At 37.4% G+C, this 19136-nt stretch overlaps 1 protein-coding gene across 1 annotated transcript in view; it reads left to right on the forward strand.

The window, feature by feature from the left end:
• Positions 1-220: 220 nt before the first annotated feature.
• The window catches only part of RUNDC3B (RUN domain containing 3B), a 53288-nt gene continuing 34372 nt past the window's right edge, over positions 221-19136 (forward strand). The window contains exons 1-3 of the mRNA XM_075048734.1: positions 221-324; positions 7028-7143; positions 16482-16615. Coding sequence (XP_074904835.1) covers positions 221-324; positions 7028-7143; positions 16482-16615 — 354 coding nt within the window. The remainder of the gene's footprint in view (positions 325-7027; positions 7144-16481; positions 16616-19136) is intronic.

The following is a 19136-nucleotide window of genomic DNA, read 5'->3' on the forward strand; positions in this document are numbered from 1 at the left end:
CCGCTGCGGGGACCCCGGCGCCTCCTCGCCCGACCTGCCGCCTGCCTCGGGGCGCTCCTCCCGCGCGGGCCGGTGCGGCGGGAGGAGGAGCGGGGAAAGCACGGGGGCTTCCTCCTCTGCGCGCGGCGGCGGCGGCGGCGGGCGCAGCATCCTCGAGACCGGGAGGCCGGGAACAAAGGCTCCGCGCCAGCCCCGGCGGCTCTACCTGCCCCCAGCGGAGATGGCGTCCCTCGGCTTAGGGGGGCTCAACGTCTCCGCCCGCAGGAAGAGCGTCCCGTCTCGCAACGCCGCGGTGGAAAGGCGGAACTTGATCACGGTCTGCAGGTGAGCCGCCGGGACGGGCCCTGCCGTGCCGTGCCCTGCCCCGCCCCGCCCCGCCCGAGGGGACCGTTCCCCTCGCCCTTCCCGCCGCTTTGGCCGCTGGCAGCCCTGCCTGAGGGGACCGCCCCGCCCCCACCCCGCGCAGGTGACCGGCGGCCCCTGCTCGTGGCGGCCGCTCGGGGGCGGGAGCGCGGGCGGCAGCCCCGCCGCAGCCGGCGGCCGCTCTGTCAGGGGGGAGGCGGGGGGGGGCACGTAGCGGCGGGAGAGGGCAGCCTCCTCCTCCTCCTCCTCCTCCTCCTCCTCCTCCTCCTCCTCCTCCTCCTCCTCCTCCATCCTGACTCAGCTCCTTCGGGAGCGGGTGCGTGAGGGGCGCTGAGCCGGCGGCCGAGGGGCAGGGGCGCGCCTGGCGGCGGCGCCGGCCGCACCGGTGCATCGGGGCGTTGAATGGTCTTTGGGGCGGGGAGGGAGTTGGTTTTCGGCGCCTTGATCGCGTTCCTGGGCGAAAGGCGTGTGCCGGGGCAAGGCAGGGCGGGCTAAACTCTCGGCGGTGTTGAAGTGAGGTTTTCGTCTTCGTGCGGATGGAATTGGTGTAGCGTCGATTTCTCTTAAACTAGCGCGGTACGGCCGTTTTTGACATTTAGACTTAATATATGTTGGACGTGAAGTGAAACCTAAAACTGTTTTTCCACGGTGCTGTAAAAGTGGCTAACCGTGTGTTCTTGCTAACGCACCGGTGCCGCAAGAGCAGTCCCGAGGAGGCTGCGTTCACAGCGGATATTTTTGTCTCCAAAATCTAGATCAGGAGATCCGCAGTATAGGCTAGATCTAGTGTATTCAAATATATTTTTTTTTAGCGTCTTAGCGCTGAGCTTATAGAAGCTTAATAATCCTTCCTATAGCTTTGTGTTTCCACTGCTGTCGTGGTTGAATTCATGTAGCATTTCCAAGTGTGCAGTACTGACCCATTACATCATGGCAAACTTTTAAATACATGAATATGCTGGTACCAATGACTCTGTTAGTTCGTTTCAGTTGCTAAATTTTGCAGTTATCAAACTAATTTGAATATTATCTGGAGAAGATCTTCAACAGACTCATGTGAGCTATGATAGAATTTTAATTCTCACAAATTTTAGTAATGTTCCAGGACAACTATTAGATAACTTTGTACCCTCATCACTTAATGCTGCAGCAGTATTTTTAAAAACAGTTTAGAATCCCATATTTTTCCTCCTTTTTTTTTTTTTTTTTTTGCTTTTAATGTACATTGTTAATGGGTTTCACAAGGTGTAACTGCACCATTCAGCTATTGAAAGGAATTTGCTTCAATATTCCTTCAAGTCCTAGTATCTGGGTTTCAGAGTAGCATCAATACTATTCCGGTTTTGACAAGTAATGACAATTGTACAGAATATGTACAGAAACAGTTCTTTTTAAAGGAGTATATTGTATTCTTCAGAGCTTGCTATTTTTTTCTGCCTCCTCAGTTGAGAGGAACTCTTCTGTACTCTATGCTGTTAGATGTTATTTTTTGGTTTGTTTCATGTCCTTGTCCTGCAGCTGAAATGATGTTGTAACATATTTAAAGATGCTTAGAAATCTGAGGCAATTCAAACACATACGAAACAAAGAGCTACTGCAGAAACTACTTGAAATTGGTGTATTTTAATTATTTTCAGTAAAAAATTTAATTTTGCTATATCCTCACAAAACCTGAAGTTCTTAGTTTGTGAATACACCTTAAAATTTGGAAAGGATGATGAGGAAAAAGGATTTACGTTATTATGGTGTGCATACATTTATTTATATTTTTATTCTTCTGCCAGTGTAACAGTAAATGTTTAAAATATTTCTGTGTTTTACTGTAGTTATTACACATTTTCTATTATTGAAAAGTGTTATTTGTTAGGAATAGCCAAGTTAGTATCAAAACCAGTAAGATAATAGTAATTTCCAATCAAAATCCTATGAGATTGTGAAATATTTCTGGTAAAAATAGCTCCAATGAATTGATTCAATTAAATTTGGATGATATGGCTTGCTACCCAGTGAAGGTGAGAGATCACAAGGAAGATACTCTTCTGAATTACCATCTGTTAACAGTCCCTGATAATTTAATAAACTACTTTCATCAAAGCTTCAATTCAGTAGATTTTTACTTAATAGTTAAACCAGGCTTTAGGTTTTTAGTCTTTTCTTACAGTGGTGATATCTAACTTCTCATGTGGATGTGGATAGTTTCTTATATTTACAGCTTTGGAAGAAGCAGTTTGTTTCCACTAAAATGTTGAGTGGTACTGTAGCCATGGGAAGTGTTGTAGTTACTTAAGTTCCATAAACCAATTGCATGTGAAAATACATGGTTATGTTTGTGTAACTGCACAGCCATGATTTAAATTGCAATAATTTTTAGGATTTTTTTTTTTGTTTGAGTAAGTAATATATGTTCTAAGTTCTGTCCCTCTCCCTACCTTTTTTCCTTAATAGTTTGATGCCTTCCATTTTCCAGTAAGTGGTCCTGGGATTTTGAGGTTGTTCTAGGTTGTTCATCTTGTTTTAATCTATTCTTCCCCAAGATTCATAGATCAAAGATCTATATAGATACAGAACCACTAAAAAAATAGAGGCAGGCCTTGGAAGTGAGGGTCATAGCTTAAATACAGAATGTTAACACAGAATTTAACAATGGTCAGGAAATGTTTTTTTTTTAAAATAGTGATTTTGCTAACATGCATAAGAGCTGTTGCAGTGACGTTGTCCCTTAGCTGAACTGTCTGGTTTCGTGTTCAAGCCATGTTCTCCAGCATAAGGGATGTTTATAATCTTGGGGATTATTCTATATTAATAGTTTACATTCTTTAAAATGGCATTTTAATGTGACGTTTCCCAAATTGCAAGTTAAATAAATTTGACAGAATCCTTCCATTCATTTGAAAACTGACAAGAGCAGAATCTGACAATGAAAAGTGACAAATTCATAGAACAGTCAAATTTTCTGCCTATTTGCTTTTTGATTAGAGGCTTGTTGCTGTTTTGGAAATAAGCCTATAGACCTGGGATATATCCACAAAAGGTTTGGCTTTGGTTTGGAGTTACTCGAGAAATTGAGGAGACCTTCTTGTGCATCTTGCAAAACACTGGAAGAACCTACCTCCAAAAGATTGCTATAAATCTTATCCAAGAATGTTTCCCTCTTACATAATTGAGAAGGTCTTTTTAAGGTTGGAGAATGCTACTGTTTCTACAACTTATTTTGTCTCAAGCAAGACTAGATTTGTGACAGAGAAGAATATGTAAGAATCTGAAAACATCAGAGTTCACAAAGGTCATTTAGAAACACTGATATTGGAATCTCTCCAAAGGCAGTTACTGTATGAAAAAAAAAACAAAAAAAAAAAACAAAAAACCAAAAACCCAAACCAAAACAACCCTATTGTTGCAGTGAAACAGTGGGAAATGACTGGATAAAAGACATTTTTTTTCAGAGAGTCTCAAAGCAACAGGTATTGGAACTAATTACTCCTCTGTTCCTACAGTCCACCAAAAAGTTCATCTTAGAAAATGTTAAGTTTGTTTTCAAGCCACTTCACTTTCTTATGCCTTTTTGTTACAATTTCTCTGTTAACCTGTGAAGTATGGGTAGACTGTTGCTCTAGAGTGCATCTCTTTAGCAGCCCAGTGGAGAGAAGATGAAGTTGGGGGCAACCAAGGGAAACACGACAGCTGCTCTAACTCTACCTATTTGGACATTTTTTTCTCCATAGCTCTTGTGTACTTTAGACCTGACATTTTCTTTCTTGACTTTCAGTCTGAAGTGTTTCCACATAACTGTGCAAGAACATGGACTTTCTTTTCTGGGGGGCTGTACACTGGAAACAACATAGGAGCTATCTTTCATGACTAAGTGAAGTTGCTTACCCAGTGATTACAGTGTAACCTCTTTTCAAAGACATCACTTCTACATACCTTAAATCCTTTTTCCAGTCTGTGCAGTAAGCATGGTGAAGTGTGAATATCTAACATGCAAAGTGTGCTTGTGACTTTTAGCTTACACTTTGAGACATGTTTGCCTCTCTGTAGTGCTGCAGGAAAAAAGAAAAAAAAAACAACAAAAAAACCCAAACCACAACACAGAAGTATTTGCTTCAGATTTTTATTTTTTAAATCTCCCCCAAAATATTTCCAGTCAATCAAATTTTGCCTGGTAGCACTGTTATCTTCCTGGTCTGTGGAAATAAGGTGTACGTAGTGTACATTATCACGCTCCCTGTGAGTTCTCCTAAAAGCTAATTTCAGCCAAACTTGACGTAGCTATAAAGGTTGTTTAGGTTTCTGGTGAAAGTGTAGAGAGATGGAAATTAATATTTCTACGGAGAGCATGGTGGCAGTAATATGAGCACTTGAAAAGATCACCGTTAATGATGATGAGCTGTTAGACTGTCTTTTCTAATCAGACCCTAGGTATTTAAAAATCGTTGTGTTCTTAAAAACTAGATACAATTTTTTTTTCTTCAATTGAATTGCAGAATGCTTTAAAATTAAAAAAAAAAACCCTTATCCATGATTTTTAGAAGTGTATGTGAATTGCTTTTAAGTGTTTCTTCTTGAATATATCTCCATTTCTGAATATGTATCCCATACAATATTAACCAGTGAACTTTTAAGTAGGACACTGAATAGAGGAAAAATAGGCATAGCTATATATTATACACTATTCTGTTTTGCAGTTTATGGATGATCACGTCCTGATCATGTCTCCAAGTTTTAAGATGATATTCCTCTATATAGTCTGGTACATTACACTGCTAACTCACTGACTCTGTTGTGTGTGTACCTGTGAGTGATATGCTGCACCTTCTCTTTTTCAGAACTGCACGGTGTGGGAAGAGTCTTCTTGTTACAGTTAATACCAACTTAGTCATGGCATTGCTATATGCGTTTGTTTTTCAAAATTAAAAAGTTTTTTTATAGATAATTTCACAGCTCTGGTATAGCTTTGAGGAAGCCATCATTACTGCCATTAGAGTAGTCAATAGCAATGATAGTGACTAGGTAGAAATTTACTGGTGGGCATGCATGTCTCTCACTTACTCAAAATTGGTTAAAAATGTGGAGGAGTTCAAAACTGAGTCATAACTTGACACTGCAGAAGCAGCTTCCTCCCCCACCCTTCTCACTCCTAATTCCTGTCCTGCCAAAACCACTGCAACAATAGAAGCCTGCAGGAAAGGTAGGATGGGGAGTCTTTATTCAGAAGTTTACTTAGTGTAACATAATTGAGTTTAAACGCTTGAAATATATATATCAATTCAGTTTGAGCATAATTAGTTTCATTTAGTAAATGAGCATCAGGCAGCTGTGCTGACTCTGCTAAAGATGCAGTTCAGTTACTTCCCAGTACAGAACATTTGAAAATCGTACTGCTGGTTTAAGGAGTCTCATTCCTGCCCATGCCTGTACGGTATGCTGTTTCTGCAGGTGTGCTCTAGAACTGTTTGTGTTGAGAAGCTGTGAAGCATATTTAGGAGTCACTCCACCGCTCCTCTCAAGTACTGAAAATCTAGATCAGCTCATAGTGAGCCCCATAAAAAGTAGAACTGACACAACTGAGGGAGTGGTGTGCTCAGGTATAGGGTCTGGGATGAGCAGGCACAGTGAGAACTTCCTAAGATGGTACTGTTGAAGTTTGGGTGTTGTGAAAACTATTGCCTCAGGCTCTAGTATGGCTCCATTAATACAAACAAGGATTGTTGCAAAAAAACACAATAAATGCCTTAAAGTAAGTGTTACTCTCAAAGTTGAGGACATATGAAACTTGCCTTGAAACTGAAAACTGAAGAACAAGGAGCAGAAAGGAGAATAAAAATGGATTATGATTAAAATGGTGAAGGCAAGAGAAAAATCATTTTTTGTCTTGTTTCTTGAAGTTTAAACTATCTTCTTCTGAATAAGAATGAAATTGTGTAAGTGCAGGTGTAACCAAAGACAGCTAATTGGCTAATTGACTAGTTATATCTTGTCTGCTTTTTACAGTGGCTTGATTCAGCCTTTCCAATTTCAAGTGTTAGATCATTTAAATTGATAGCTTTTCTGGCATAATAATGAAGTAATATGGTGCTGAATAGGGATTACCCCCGTTCACAGGGAAATCATCCTGTCCAAGTTAATGCACAGAGTTAACAGTGCATAAAATTTCAGTTTTGTAATATGTTTGGATTATTCTTGCATTAGGATGATATTGCAGTGTTCTCATAATAGGATAAAGTTTATACTTCTGATTCTTGGGCATGGATTTGGGGAATAAAAGGAACATTGACGAAATGTCAAGCAAAAATTATGGTGTTTAGGATTACAAAGAGAAATTTATGTTGGGTACTTTTGAGTCCTTGTTTTTCTACAGCTTTATTAAAATAGTTTAGAGAAGAGGGAAATAATGACAAAATAATTAGCTCACTTCTACATGGAAAGTGTGGGGATTTTTGTTTTCTTTTTGTTTTTAAGGCTTTATGCCTAAGACTAACAATTATAATTGTATTTCCAGGCTATTTCTTGATGTGGTATGTGTTTGTGTTGCTCTGACTGAACTTGAAATCACCAAGCTGGTTTTCTGGTTCTTTGCTCATTTGGTTTATACAAACTACTGTCCTGCTATAGAGGACCAATAGCTATCCATATAATTTATGATTGTCCTGTACTTTTGCTCTAGGTTTTCAGTCAAGACTCTGATTGACCGTTCCTGTTTTGAGACTATAGATGACACTTCCCCTGAATTTAATAATTTTGCAGCCATTCTGGAACAGATTCTAAGTCATCGACTGAAAGGTATGTTAATTAACCTCCTTTCTAGTGATGTTTTTGCCATGAGAATTTGTTTATATGAAACCAGTGTACATCTGTAGAAGCTCCTTGATGCTGAATGAAAGTGATGGCTTGCTTTGTGTGTCTGTCCCTTTGCTATTGCCTTCCTGATTGTTTGCATTATTGTCGAAAAGTGAAGGAAACGGTTTTTGTGAAACATGTTTCCAGTGTTCTTGTTGGAAACCTTCTTGGCTGGTAATTAAGGAAGTGGATGTTGCCATGGTGCTGAGCTGTCTGCTCTTCTGCTTTATGATAAGGCTGTGTCTTAAGAATCTGAGTCTGAAAGACAATCGCAGTGTTTTCTGCTTTAACAGAAGCTATAGAGAGCATATCTGGGGTGCTGCTCCCTTTTCTTTCTCCCTTCCCTGCTTTTGTTGCCTTCTTTTCCAGATACTGTGTTTAGGTCCTTTCATTCCCATCCCCCCACCCCGCTAGTGAACCTGTTTTTTGCTGCTGGAATGCAATGGATCTGGATTAAATTGCTTTTGAGAAAGGTCAGTTGTTTGTTGATTTTCCTCTTTATCGGAGTCAGATGTTGTTCTAATTCAAGAAAATGTCTGTTTGCATTTTCTGATTGTTCCAGAGGAAGCTGCTTTGCTAAAAGAACAGAGTGTGCCTTAGCAGTAGCAGTCGCTAGAAAGGGACTTTGGAAGCTTCTCCTCATTTCTTAGTTCTGTGTACAGTTTCTGAAATTATTTGAGGATTATGAACGACATCATAATCATCTTAATATAGAAGTGTAATATGGCAATCTACTCCTTTTCATACTTTTGCTTTTTAATATTCATAACTTTGTGAACAATATTGTGTGTAGGCTGACATTTGAGTAGCACAATTACTACCTGCTGTCATTCTGTCAGAGAAGAAAAAAAAAAATCACACAGTGGGGTAGAAACATAGTGTTTGTCACATTGTGACAAAGATTATTGGAGTGATTATGGGTACTTAGCAACTTGACACTGCAGGGAAATTGCTCTGTTTTCTCCTTCTCCCTCAGCTTCAGTGATGTTTGAGCAAAAATCATTATGAATTTTATAATTTTTTTCCCTTTTATATTTTTTTTCCCCAACATTCTTTTGCTTCACAGTCTATTATTCAGGACAGGCAGTACAGAGAAGAAGCCTTGACAGGTTGGCAAATGGGTTACAGGCAAATGAAATTTGCAAGTAAAAAATTATTTCAAATAAGAAATAGAGAAAATCAAAAAGCTAAATTGTTGTTTCAGTCTTCCCCTTGTAATTACCAGTTTTTCTAAGTTTGCAGAGTTAAATAAAAATACCAAAAAAGGCAGCAATTGTGCATCGTACTGCAAACAGGGAATATTTTGGTAATAAGCTAGATCACTGTGAGTAATTGCTTTATTCTTTAAAAACTTGAAAGGGAAATTAAGATAATAAATGTACCATGACAATTCAAAATTTAAGAGGGTATGTATTGTACAACACTGGGCTTGAAAGAAATTGCATTTTATTGATGAAAAGGACTGATATATTCTGAATGCATATTTTGTGTCAGTAGGAGCACACTAAAAGCAGACTGGTGGTTGCAGTGGGTTGTATAAAATGTTTTAAAGCAGGCAGAACATACATGATCTGTTTGTCTATGGTAAGATAAATGGTTTCATTGTATCAAAGTTGTCAAGATAATGCCATGGCAGTGTAGTTAAACAGATCATCAGATTTCAGAGTTGGAATATATAGAAAGTTACTTTCTTAAGGTCATGGCAAGTAACAATTCTTAATCTTTAATTTCCTTTGGAAGTACTGGGTGAGAAAGGAAGAATTAAAAAAAAAAAGTATTTAATTTGCATCGTAAAGGACTAAGTTTACTTTTATTAGAAAACTTTTACTGGCAACTGTCTTTTCTGACTTTAAATACAATATGTTTTTAAGGAGCAAAGCATAGTCTTGACGGAATATAGTGACTGTTGCTGCTTATTGGTTTCATGTTCAGACAGGATCCAGACAAAGCAAAATGGAAGGAATAAGGACAGCCAAAAATGGAAAAAAATGTTCAACTACAGGGATTAGAATTTTATGCTTTTCCAGAAACCATTGCAATTAAGAATTCTGATATAATAGTTCTTCAAGCCTCATCTTCCTGGCTGTTCTGCTAAAAATGCCAGTTATAGCAATATGAGCGCCATTTTAAACTGATTTTTGATAGGTAACTGTCGCGGTCGAGACGGACAAACAACACGTACTCATTCTTATAGTACAAGCAAAGAAGGTTTTTTTATTACTACAAGCTAGCAAATTTATACCCATTATACTTGTTACCTTGTACATATGTCTGTCCCTTATTGGTCAAAAAGTTGTCAGAAGTTGTTTTTCTCACCCCTCATTGGGTGACTTTTTCAGGTTCCTTATCACAACTGCAAACGGTCAACACATTCCTTAAACTTAGTTTCCCAGCATGCTTCTCGTTCTTTCTTGTTCTCTCACAGGAACACTGTAATCTTGTCAAGGTCAATATCCTCCCCAGGCCCCTCGGTCCAGCCGAGGTCCTCCACAGGTAACTGATCTGAAGTTGCCAGCTCCGAATAGCAAAAGCGTCATGAAACAACATTCACAGTGGTTTGGGTGTTTTTGTTAGTTTGTTTTTTCTTTTCAGAATCATTGAAGAATTTAGTCTGGAAAGTACCTTATGAAGTTATCCAGTCCAACCTCTTGCTTAAACCAAGGCTGTCTCAGATTGCTCATGGCATTTTCCAGTTGAGTGTTGAAAATCTCCACAAGATTTCTTAAACTCAGTGCAGTTTGCGACAGAATTTTTATCCCCACCCCCCCACCCCCCACTTTGTGGTTACTTTTCCGTGATATTGGCCATGGTCTTCACTGGATCCTGTGGTGAGCCAGACCAGGAAGTCAAACAGGCAGAAAACTAATGACTTTCCCCATGGATGCACTTCTTTAATGCAGCTGCTCATTTTCCTAAGAGTGGGTTAGATGTGGGTGTTTGCTTAGTAATAAAATGAGGTCAGCATAAATATATCAGCTCACACAACAGAGATCTGTGAATGCTGCAGGTATCTGTTTATGTGATACAGAAGACTTAGCACATATGGCACCAAAATAGTTCCAAAAAAAGGTAACGTAACATGCCATGGCCAAAAGGTGACATCTGTACTACCTTACAGTTACATGTACACCAGTGCCAATAAGTAGCAGTGAGGAATAGGCCACTGTTAGAAAAAGCAGTTTGGCTCACAATCTATTTTTGAATTGCCCTAAGGAAGAGAGAGAGAGTGGGGGTAAGCTGTATTAACTGTCTTTTCGGGGATTGCAAGCCATTGACTGCCTTCTGCTCTAGAAAGTGGAGAGATACTTATCCCTGTACTGTGTAATACTGTATGTGCAGTATACCCAGTACTCCCTAGAAGCTCTGGATTTATTGTGAATGCAGAGTAGACCAAATATGGTAATGAGGAGGGTATAAAGCATGTGTTCTTCCAGTTATTAAAATAAGCTGTGTGGCATGCCTGCTGGCAAGATATGATACTATTGAACAGGACAACTGAAGATCTTGGAAAGGTAGGAGTAACAGGAAGATGAGTGACTAATTACTCTTATTCCTTCTCAGAAATAAGATTTTGCATGGTTTTGTAATGCAGTAGAGAGTAAGTGGTTTTCTGAGTAGATACAGGGACAATGTATTTGAAGGTCTCTGGACCAAATAAGACCTGTAGTGCTGAAAGGGATTTTACGAATTTGTATATAAATGTATGTGTGTTTGACAATATTTAAAGCAAGCTGGGTAATTTCAGGAGCCATTTTTTTCCCCAGATAGTTGTTTAGAATTTCTTCCTTTCTTAACTATTTTGTACTGGGGAGATTAAGCCATATTTTGTAGTTGTCTTGGTGGTTTCTTGTTTTCACTGCTGACCACAGATTTTTTCATCTATATTTCGTGTAAGTGTCCTTTTTATCAGATCAGCTAAGTAAATATAGTTAGTGAAGAAATTGTAGGGGCATCAATGTGTTCAGCAACAGTACTTGGGATTTGATCAGAGGTGTATCCTAGCTTATTTAAAACCTGAAGTCAATACAAAGTGATGTATATTTTGTCTTTACTATATCACAATGTTGTATGGTTTTCTGCCTTTTTCTATCAATTTAAATTAGTTCTAACTGAGTTAGTGCTGAAGAACTTCAGTAACTATTGTAGATTTTTATGGCCATCATCTCAAACGTTTCTGAAAACTGTTGTCATTTGTATGTATTTGTTGACTTACTAGGTTTTCAATGTACAGCAAAATGTGTTTATATCCAAACTGCTAGCCAGTTTGCATGCTTTGAAATAGTTTTGGTGTATAAATTGAGTTCTGTCACTGACAACGTATATAATGCATCTTGCTTGTGACTTCTGTAGTTTTTGAATTTCATTATTACTGTGAACATACTTGTCATTTATACACTTATTTGCATTTACCACCATAATGACACGAAAGACTATGCTGTACTGTGCTATTTTGACACTTGCACGACTTTGTATGCCTTTTTTCCTGTATGTACATTTAGAAGGTATTATAAACATATCAAAAGCTTCTGCTAGAGTTGCCCATGGAAGCTGCTTGTCTCTATCTGATCTATGTCATTCCTAATTTTTAGTGACTGTGGAGTTTGTTTGCTTGCTTTTCTATTTTGTTTTAGAAAACTTACTATAAGTAGTAAGCTTCTAGGTTCATCAGTGCTGCTGGAGTGGAAAGATAAATGTAATAATTCTCTTCCTTTCCTCATTCTATAAAATGTTCTAGTTTCACGCATCATCAATACTCTGGTGATAGTAATGGTAAATGGCTGTACTAGTGATGCCACTGGTAAATGTTCAGTTTTTGTACTTCCTCATAGTAAGGTGAATTATTAAATAATTCATTTCTGAAGCACTGAAAGACTTTTCTTATATCTGCAGTGCACAATTTATCCTTTCCCATATGGTTTTTATCTTACTCATTTATTTTTAGGTGGAAAAAAAAAAGCACTTACTACTATCTGCTATTTCATGGAGTCTCTTTTTAAGCAATGAATATTGATATAATTTATATTAATCAAAATTCATTGAATTGTAATAATTCAGACACAAACAGTGGTTACAAAGGGAAAGGATATGAATTATGTCTGCAGAAGACAATTTGTGCTGGTAGGTCTAGGTCAAAGGTGAGGAAGCACAGTTCTTTGAGTGAATAAGGTACAGCTTGTAATGCTGCTCATCCTGAGAGAGACAAGTCTGCTGGATAAAATAGTTAAGGTATTGGCGATATAATGGGGGTGAAAAGGGTAGGTTAAAGAAATAAGAGCTGATGGCACCACTGTCATGACAAAGACAAAGTCTAAGCATATAGCTGTGGTGGGCCTTTATTTGGTGCAATAATGCTGTTAGCAGTATAGCTTTTGTTCCTAGATTTAATATTTATACACACATAGTGACCCTATTACTGGTTTTGGCTAAAAAGAAAAGTAGGGGTCTTGTGTAATTTGTTGTTCAGCTCATTCTTCTTTCTCCTGTGTAGAGAAAAATCTTAAATGAATTTATAATTGTCTTGGAGGGCTGTGTTTATGAACTACTGTAAATTTTTAATTTTTAATGGTTGGTTCTGTAGGCCCAAAATAAAAGAGTTGGTATCACAGAAATTCCTCAAAGGAGTACCATACCAGTTTATTACCAACAAGTTGTATTAAAACTTATTTTTTTCAGGATTGAAAAATTTGCTGCAAACTAAATAATACAGGGAGGTCTGGAGAAAATCTGTACCTTAGAGCATCCTAGTCATTACTACTTTCAACTGTGGAACTTTGTAGATATGAAATTGGACTGTGATTGAGTAGGAATCAAACTGCTTAATGTCTTATTTGTGAAGAATTTTGGGGGCATGAAAAAAGATCCGCAACAACTAGTTGTCAGACTGGAGCAGAAATGGGTTGATACAAATAGGTGTGTAGTAGTATTCAAAAATGTGGTGAAATTAAAAAATTTCTATTTGCTTTGCAGTTCTGTAGGCAAGAACTGAATTAATTTGAACAATGTTTAATATTAAACATGCAGCTTCCATGCTTATCTAACGTTTTTGTTTGGCTGACAAAAACAGTAACATCATTCCTGTTGGAATAGCTGTCAGCTTCTGTGTCTTCTGATGACGTATAAACTTCATGGCAAAGACCATGTACTTTTTGTCCTTTGGACCTCCCTGGAAACTTACTTTTTCCTTGAGAAGTACTTTGACAGACTGTAAATGGTATACTAAAACTAGCTTTCAAGTTTATTAGGACCCTTTAAAATTTAGATATGATTTTGGAATCATAGAACAGCCCAGGTTGGAAAGGACCCCAAAAGATCATCTGGTCCAACCATTTGTGGAAAAGGGAGCCCAGGTGACATTATCTAGCACCCTGTCCCTAGCATCACATCTTTAAAATCTCCAGTGATGGGGACTCTACCACATCCCTGAGGAGGTTCTTCCAGTGAATAGTTGTTCTTACTTTAAAAAATCTCTTTCTTGTGTTGAGATGAAACCTCTTCCAGTGCAACTTGTACCCATTGCCCTTTGTCTTCTCCATGTGGCTCCTTGTAAAGAGAGAGCTTCCATCCTCTTTAAGTTCTTTAGGTTCAGAAGTACTGTGATGAGTTCCCCTCTGAGTCTTCTCTTCCCTAGGGAGAAAAGACCTAATGCCTTCAATCTTTCCTCATGGGGCAGGTCCTCCAGCCCGTTGAACATCTTCATGGCCCTCCTTTGGACCCTCTCCAATCTGTCCGTGTCCTCCTTGAATTGTGGGGACCAGAACTGGACACAATACTCCAGGCACAGCCTGACAAGCACTGAGTAATGAGAGCTATTTCATTCCTCATTCTTGAGAGTTCTTGTGGCTGTGTACATTGAGTGCATTGAGGGCCAAATAGAATTCCATACGCTGAAAGCGTTTAAAATTGTAGGGAATATACAGCTTAATATCTTATTTAGTAGTTCTTAAAATACATTCTCACTATTCTGAGACAGTCTTTTCCAACATTTTTCTGTGTATAGAATGATTAAGGAAGTTTTTCTTCAGATGGTGTTAATTACTAGAGTGGGGCAAGGTTTAAAGTCGTAGGGAGAAAATAGTGAAATATAGAAGTCCTTGGTTCACAAAAGGTCCTGAGCTGGCTGTGAGTTTCAAGTGAAGACAATTCCTACTAAAGTCTGAAACCCATCATACCCTCTCGCAGAGCTGACTGCAAGACGAGAACCCACTGTTATGCCAGTGTTCATTGTAATTATGGCCAGCTTGCTTTGTTGATCAGCGTAAGCCAAATAAGCGCTGTGTGCTGATATGTATTTCTGTTGCAAAGGTATTTTTGTTTTTAAATGATGTGTTTTTCAGGTGTTCATTGGAGGAACATTCAAAGGAATTGCTTTGAATTAGTGACTTCAGAAAACTATAGAGTGAAAATGTCTGGTTTTTGCAGAATATATTCTGTCCTTAAGATAGTTTCAAAAGGCCACAAAAGTTATTTTATGATAAGCTTGCCTTTATTAGCTGGCACTGGAATTGGTGATACAAAGTCATCTTTACACTTAAGTTGCATTTAATTTTGCAGGTATAATCCCCAGGGCAGAAATGTTTCTAGTATGGCAAAGAATATGAAGATAGTTTCAAAAGGCCACAAAAGTTATTTTATGATAAGCTTGCCTTTATTAGCTGGCACTGGAATTGGTGACACAAAGTCATCTTCACACTTAAGTTGCATTTAATTTTGCAGGTATAATCCCCAGGGCATAAATGTTTCTAGTATGGCAAAGAACATGAATAATATCTGTACGTTTTCATGCTGTTAAAATGCTGTTAAATTCTTGTTGCTGTCCGCTACACTTGGCATTTCAACGAAAATAGTAAGTGTGTAAGAGCACTTGCCTCATGGAAACTCTTTTATTTTAGTGCTTAGGGCTGAGATCTGAATCTACAGCAACTGAAGCACCCTGTTTTTTTGTTTTCCCTTTGACATATTGAGTAATATGTATCAATTCTTCCTGCTTTTTTTTTTAACAAGACTTTTATCAAGCTTTGAATTTAATAAATAAATCCATGAGGCGGAGTAAGCAGATGGGCCACAAAGTCAAGTTACATGCACCCTCTAGGGAAAAAAACCCAACACCACTTGAATCTCTTAAGATCATAGGGGACAGATCTTTGACATTACTCTGGCTATGCTTGGAGTTAAGATAAGTCATGCTAGATAAAAATATCATTGTCATGATATTTTGGCATTTTGGTATGTATGATTTGCAGTATCAGTTGAATATATTCTGTCTTGAAATCTGAGCTTTCTAACAGCAAAAGAATTAAAGTCTTTCTGATACATTAGTAAAGCTTCAGAAGTACAACTCAAAACTTGAAATAAAATAGAATTAGCTTAACAATAAGATCTCATTTTATATGGAAAAAAGGTTTCGCATGTATGTAATAATGGCAGTCACCAGAGGGCAATGTTCATCTTTTCACATACCTGTTCACAGTTGTATGCTGTTCAGTCTGAAAAACGGGGCTGAACTGTTGTGCCTGTGATGAAATTTATTTTGTGTGGAGTGATTGAAAGTAGAATGCAATTTTTCCCTTTGTTTTCTAACTGTAATACATTCCAAGCTGGAAAAAATATGAAGAATTTTGGTTAAAGCTCCAGAAGAGGTATTGATTTGCTCAATTCATTTTGGTCAACTTCCTAAGGAATATTGTGTGTGTCCTCAAAATAAATTGTGACTGCAAAACTTTTTTGATCATACATCAATTTCTCCTTCAATGAAAGCACATTTTTATAAATTCCATTCTGCTCCTAAAATAAAGATAATACTACCACAGCAAACAGTGGTCTTGAGATAGATATTTATATATAAAAAATATTTTTTTTTAAAGAACAAAACTCCCTTTACTTGACTGTATTAATGAAACATGTGGTACTACCTGAAGCAGGTAACAGAAATACTTCTTGCATCGTATTTTTAAGTCACAACTCTGTGCTCTATTGTGATTTGAGAGTCCCGTGAAGAACCCTGGAGTATTATTGTAGCATACTAACAAGCAAAAACCCAACAAAATACACATATGTACACAAAAGCCCCAAACTTCTCTTTGTGCATTGCAAACCAGGGTGAGAGACATAATGCAAGGTTTTTTTACACCTGTGAGCCAGTTTACAGTAGGAATTTATGGACTTGCTAGTATAAAATCCTGTCAGTGCAGGCAACCTATAGGGAAGTACTTTAATTATGTTTATCTCCAATAAGCAGAGAGGAAGGTTCATAAATATTTACATATCTTGTATTTTGATTTAAGGTCAGATCACCTGGTTCGGCTATGAAAGTCCTCGTAGTTTCTGGGACTACATTCGAGTAGCTTGCCGAAAAGTCTCTCACAATTGCATCTGCAGTATTGAGAACATGGAGAATGTCGGTTCTTCTAGAGCTAAGGTAGGGAAGAAAAAGGTCAAATTGACTTTTTTGTTACATTGTTTCTTCTGTGTAAAATATAGCTGACATTTCTGTACCCAGAAGAAAAACATATTACTAAGCTTGTCCCACAAAATTTTTCATTGTTTGAAATAATTTTTTTTATATGTACCTAGTAAATATTTACTTCTTAAAAAGCCACTTTTAAATCTGAATGTGTTTTCTCTTAAATTCATCTTATTCAGTAGAATAAATCTCAACTTCTCTATTCAGTGAGCATGTTGTTATTATAAAATGATTGCCTTCACTTCGAACTTACATGATTTTTTGAAAATGCAGTATGTTGAGGGAAATTAAGTTCATGTGGGCATGCCTAACAAATATTATTTTAAAATTGTAGAAATGTGATTTATTTTTTTTCCCCTAACCTAAGTATCATTTTATTTTGGATGTAATTTATGCACTAATAGGAAAGGTGTGATCAACTCTTGAGTTTGTTGGTGTGATTGTGCAGGAAGCATTTAATAGATTTATTTGCTAATAAAGATCCATCATTTTAAAGGATCTATATAGAAATGACATCACAATTTCTGATTGTAGGTACAATGGGAGCGTTAAGGAAGTAACTATTTAATGTGTTTATGTGCATATGACCTGAATAAGAACAAGCTTTAAACTGACCTATCATTAACTCTTAATAGTGTGAGACAGTGTAGACTAACATCTTTAAAAAAAAAATACTGTTGGACAGAGATTACAAGTTCTTTATTACTAGATTGGATTGCTTTTCAATAGCTTCTATTTCTGTGTAAATCGGCCTTGATTGATAACTGAGAACTTTCTGACTTGAAAGTATAAGTAGTATAAAACGATACCCAAATTAATGTTCTTAATTCTTTTTATTCCTAAATAAACTGGAATCAGTTGTTTGAACAAGTTTCCAAACTGTTTCATGGCTATTTTAAAAATCCTGTAGTTTCAGATTTTTATTATACTCTGGATTATCCACAGTTGGTATCATTGGTGAAGTGGAAATATTTAGCTTGTTATATACAAAAATTTTGTAGGTTTTTTTCAGGGGCATGACTGTGGTTAATACAATTTAAATTATGTGTATTTACACAACCACAGATTTCTTCAATAAAAGATGATGCTTAGATCAAGCAGCACCATGAATCTAATAGATCTTTGAGCAGCCATTCTGATGATCCATAGTATTGCAGAACAGCTTATTTGCTATGTCTGGTGTTGCTCCTTTCTTCTGTATAGATTCAGTTTTAAATTTTGTATAGTAAAAGTATCTGTAATCTGTGGGAAAGCTTTGAAACACTTGAGATTCTATGGCAAAAAGCTATTGACTGGTTTTCCTATCCAGAATATTACATGCTCTTCCTAGCACTCAATGTACTGAAGTAGCAGACTGAAGATTGAAATGTCATGCAGCTTTTCTCCCTACTTAAGTTGAGATCTGGAAACTCAGAGAACTTAGAGAACTTCTTTCCAAATACTTTCTGGAGACATTCATGTTCTAGAATCTGATGATTGTATTGCTTATATTTGAGGTTTATTTTAAAGGTATTTCTGAATTCTAAGATTTTAATAGATATGAATATTTAAATTCAGTATATAATAAGATGCAAAGCTATTTTCTGAAATACTCTTGTGAATAAATTAAATTTTTTTTTTTATTCTGTGGAAAACTCCATGCCAAATAGTAAACAAAGAAGCTAATTTGTGCAGTAAGTGTGGAAAGTGGTGTTGAATTTTTAAAAGTGCCTATGGGAGTATTTTGGATGTCCATATCTGAAAAGGTTGGAAGCATGTCGACACAAGTACCAGTGGTATGCATCAGTTTTACTGGTAGCCCAAATGGGTGTCACTTCAGCCTGGAAGCTGTTAGTAAGGGTTTGCTAGTGCTAATGAGCCCTGCTTTCACTGGAGCTGCATAGGCTTTAGTCGTTAGCTAAGCATCATCATCAGGGTTTGACTATTTCTCTCATGTTCTAAATAACTGCAATGTAAAGGCAGCTATCCAGATAAATATCCTTTTAATTTTAGTGCACTCTGTGTTAAAGTTTTTGCTGTATTGTTGGTATTTATGAAAACAATAGGGTTTTTTTGTTATTATCTTATTATAAATTTAGTTTGATCTAGGTCTATATAAAATAAAAATAGGATTATAATCTACTACAGATGGTTTGGGTAGAATGTCTGTAGTGATATTCAGATAGATGTCGATAAACACCAAATATATTAAGCAGAAAGATGTCTTACTACTTATATAACTATTTGTAAGTTTATATGGGTTACAAGAAATGTTCCTGGTGTTCTCAAACTGACAATCGTAACTATGGCAGCCATTTGAAATGTTTCTTTCTTGTAAACTACAATCCTATGCACTAGACCTGTAAACATAGTGCAACATATATTCCTAAAAGTTATTTTTGAAGCTATTACTGTTGTCTATAGAACTGTTTGAATCAAGTTTTGCTTTTGAACTACAAGTTTTAGGCCTGTTAGATTTTATTTCATTCCTGTATGT

Source organism: Buteo buteo, chromosome 2 (assembly GCF_964188355.1).
Source record: "Buteo buteo chromosome 2, bButBut1.hap1.1, whole genome shotgun sequence".
Lineage (NCBI taxonomy): Eukaryota > Metazoa > Chordata > Aves > Accipitriformes > Accipitridae > Buteo > Buteo buteo.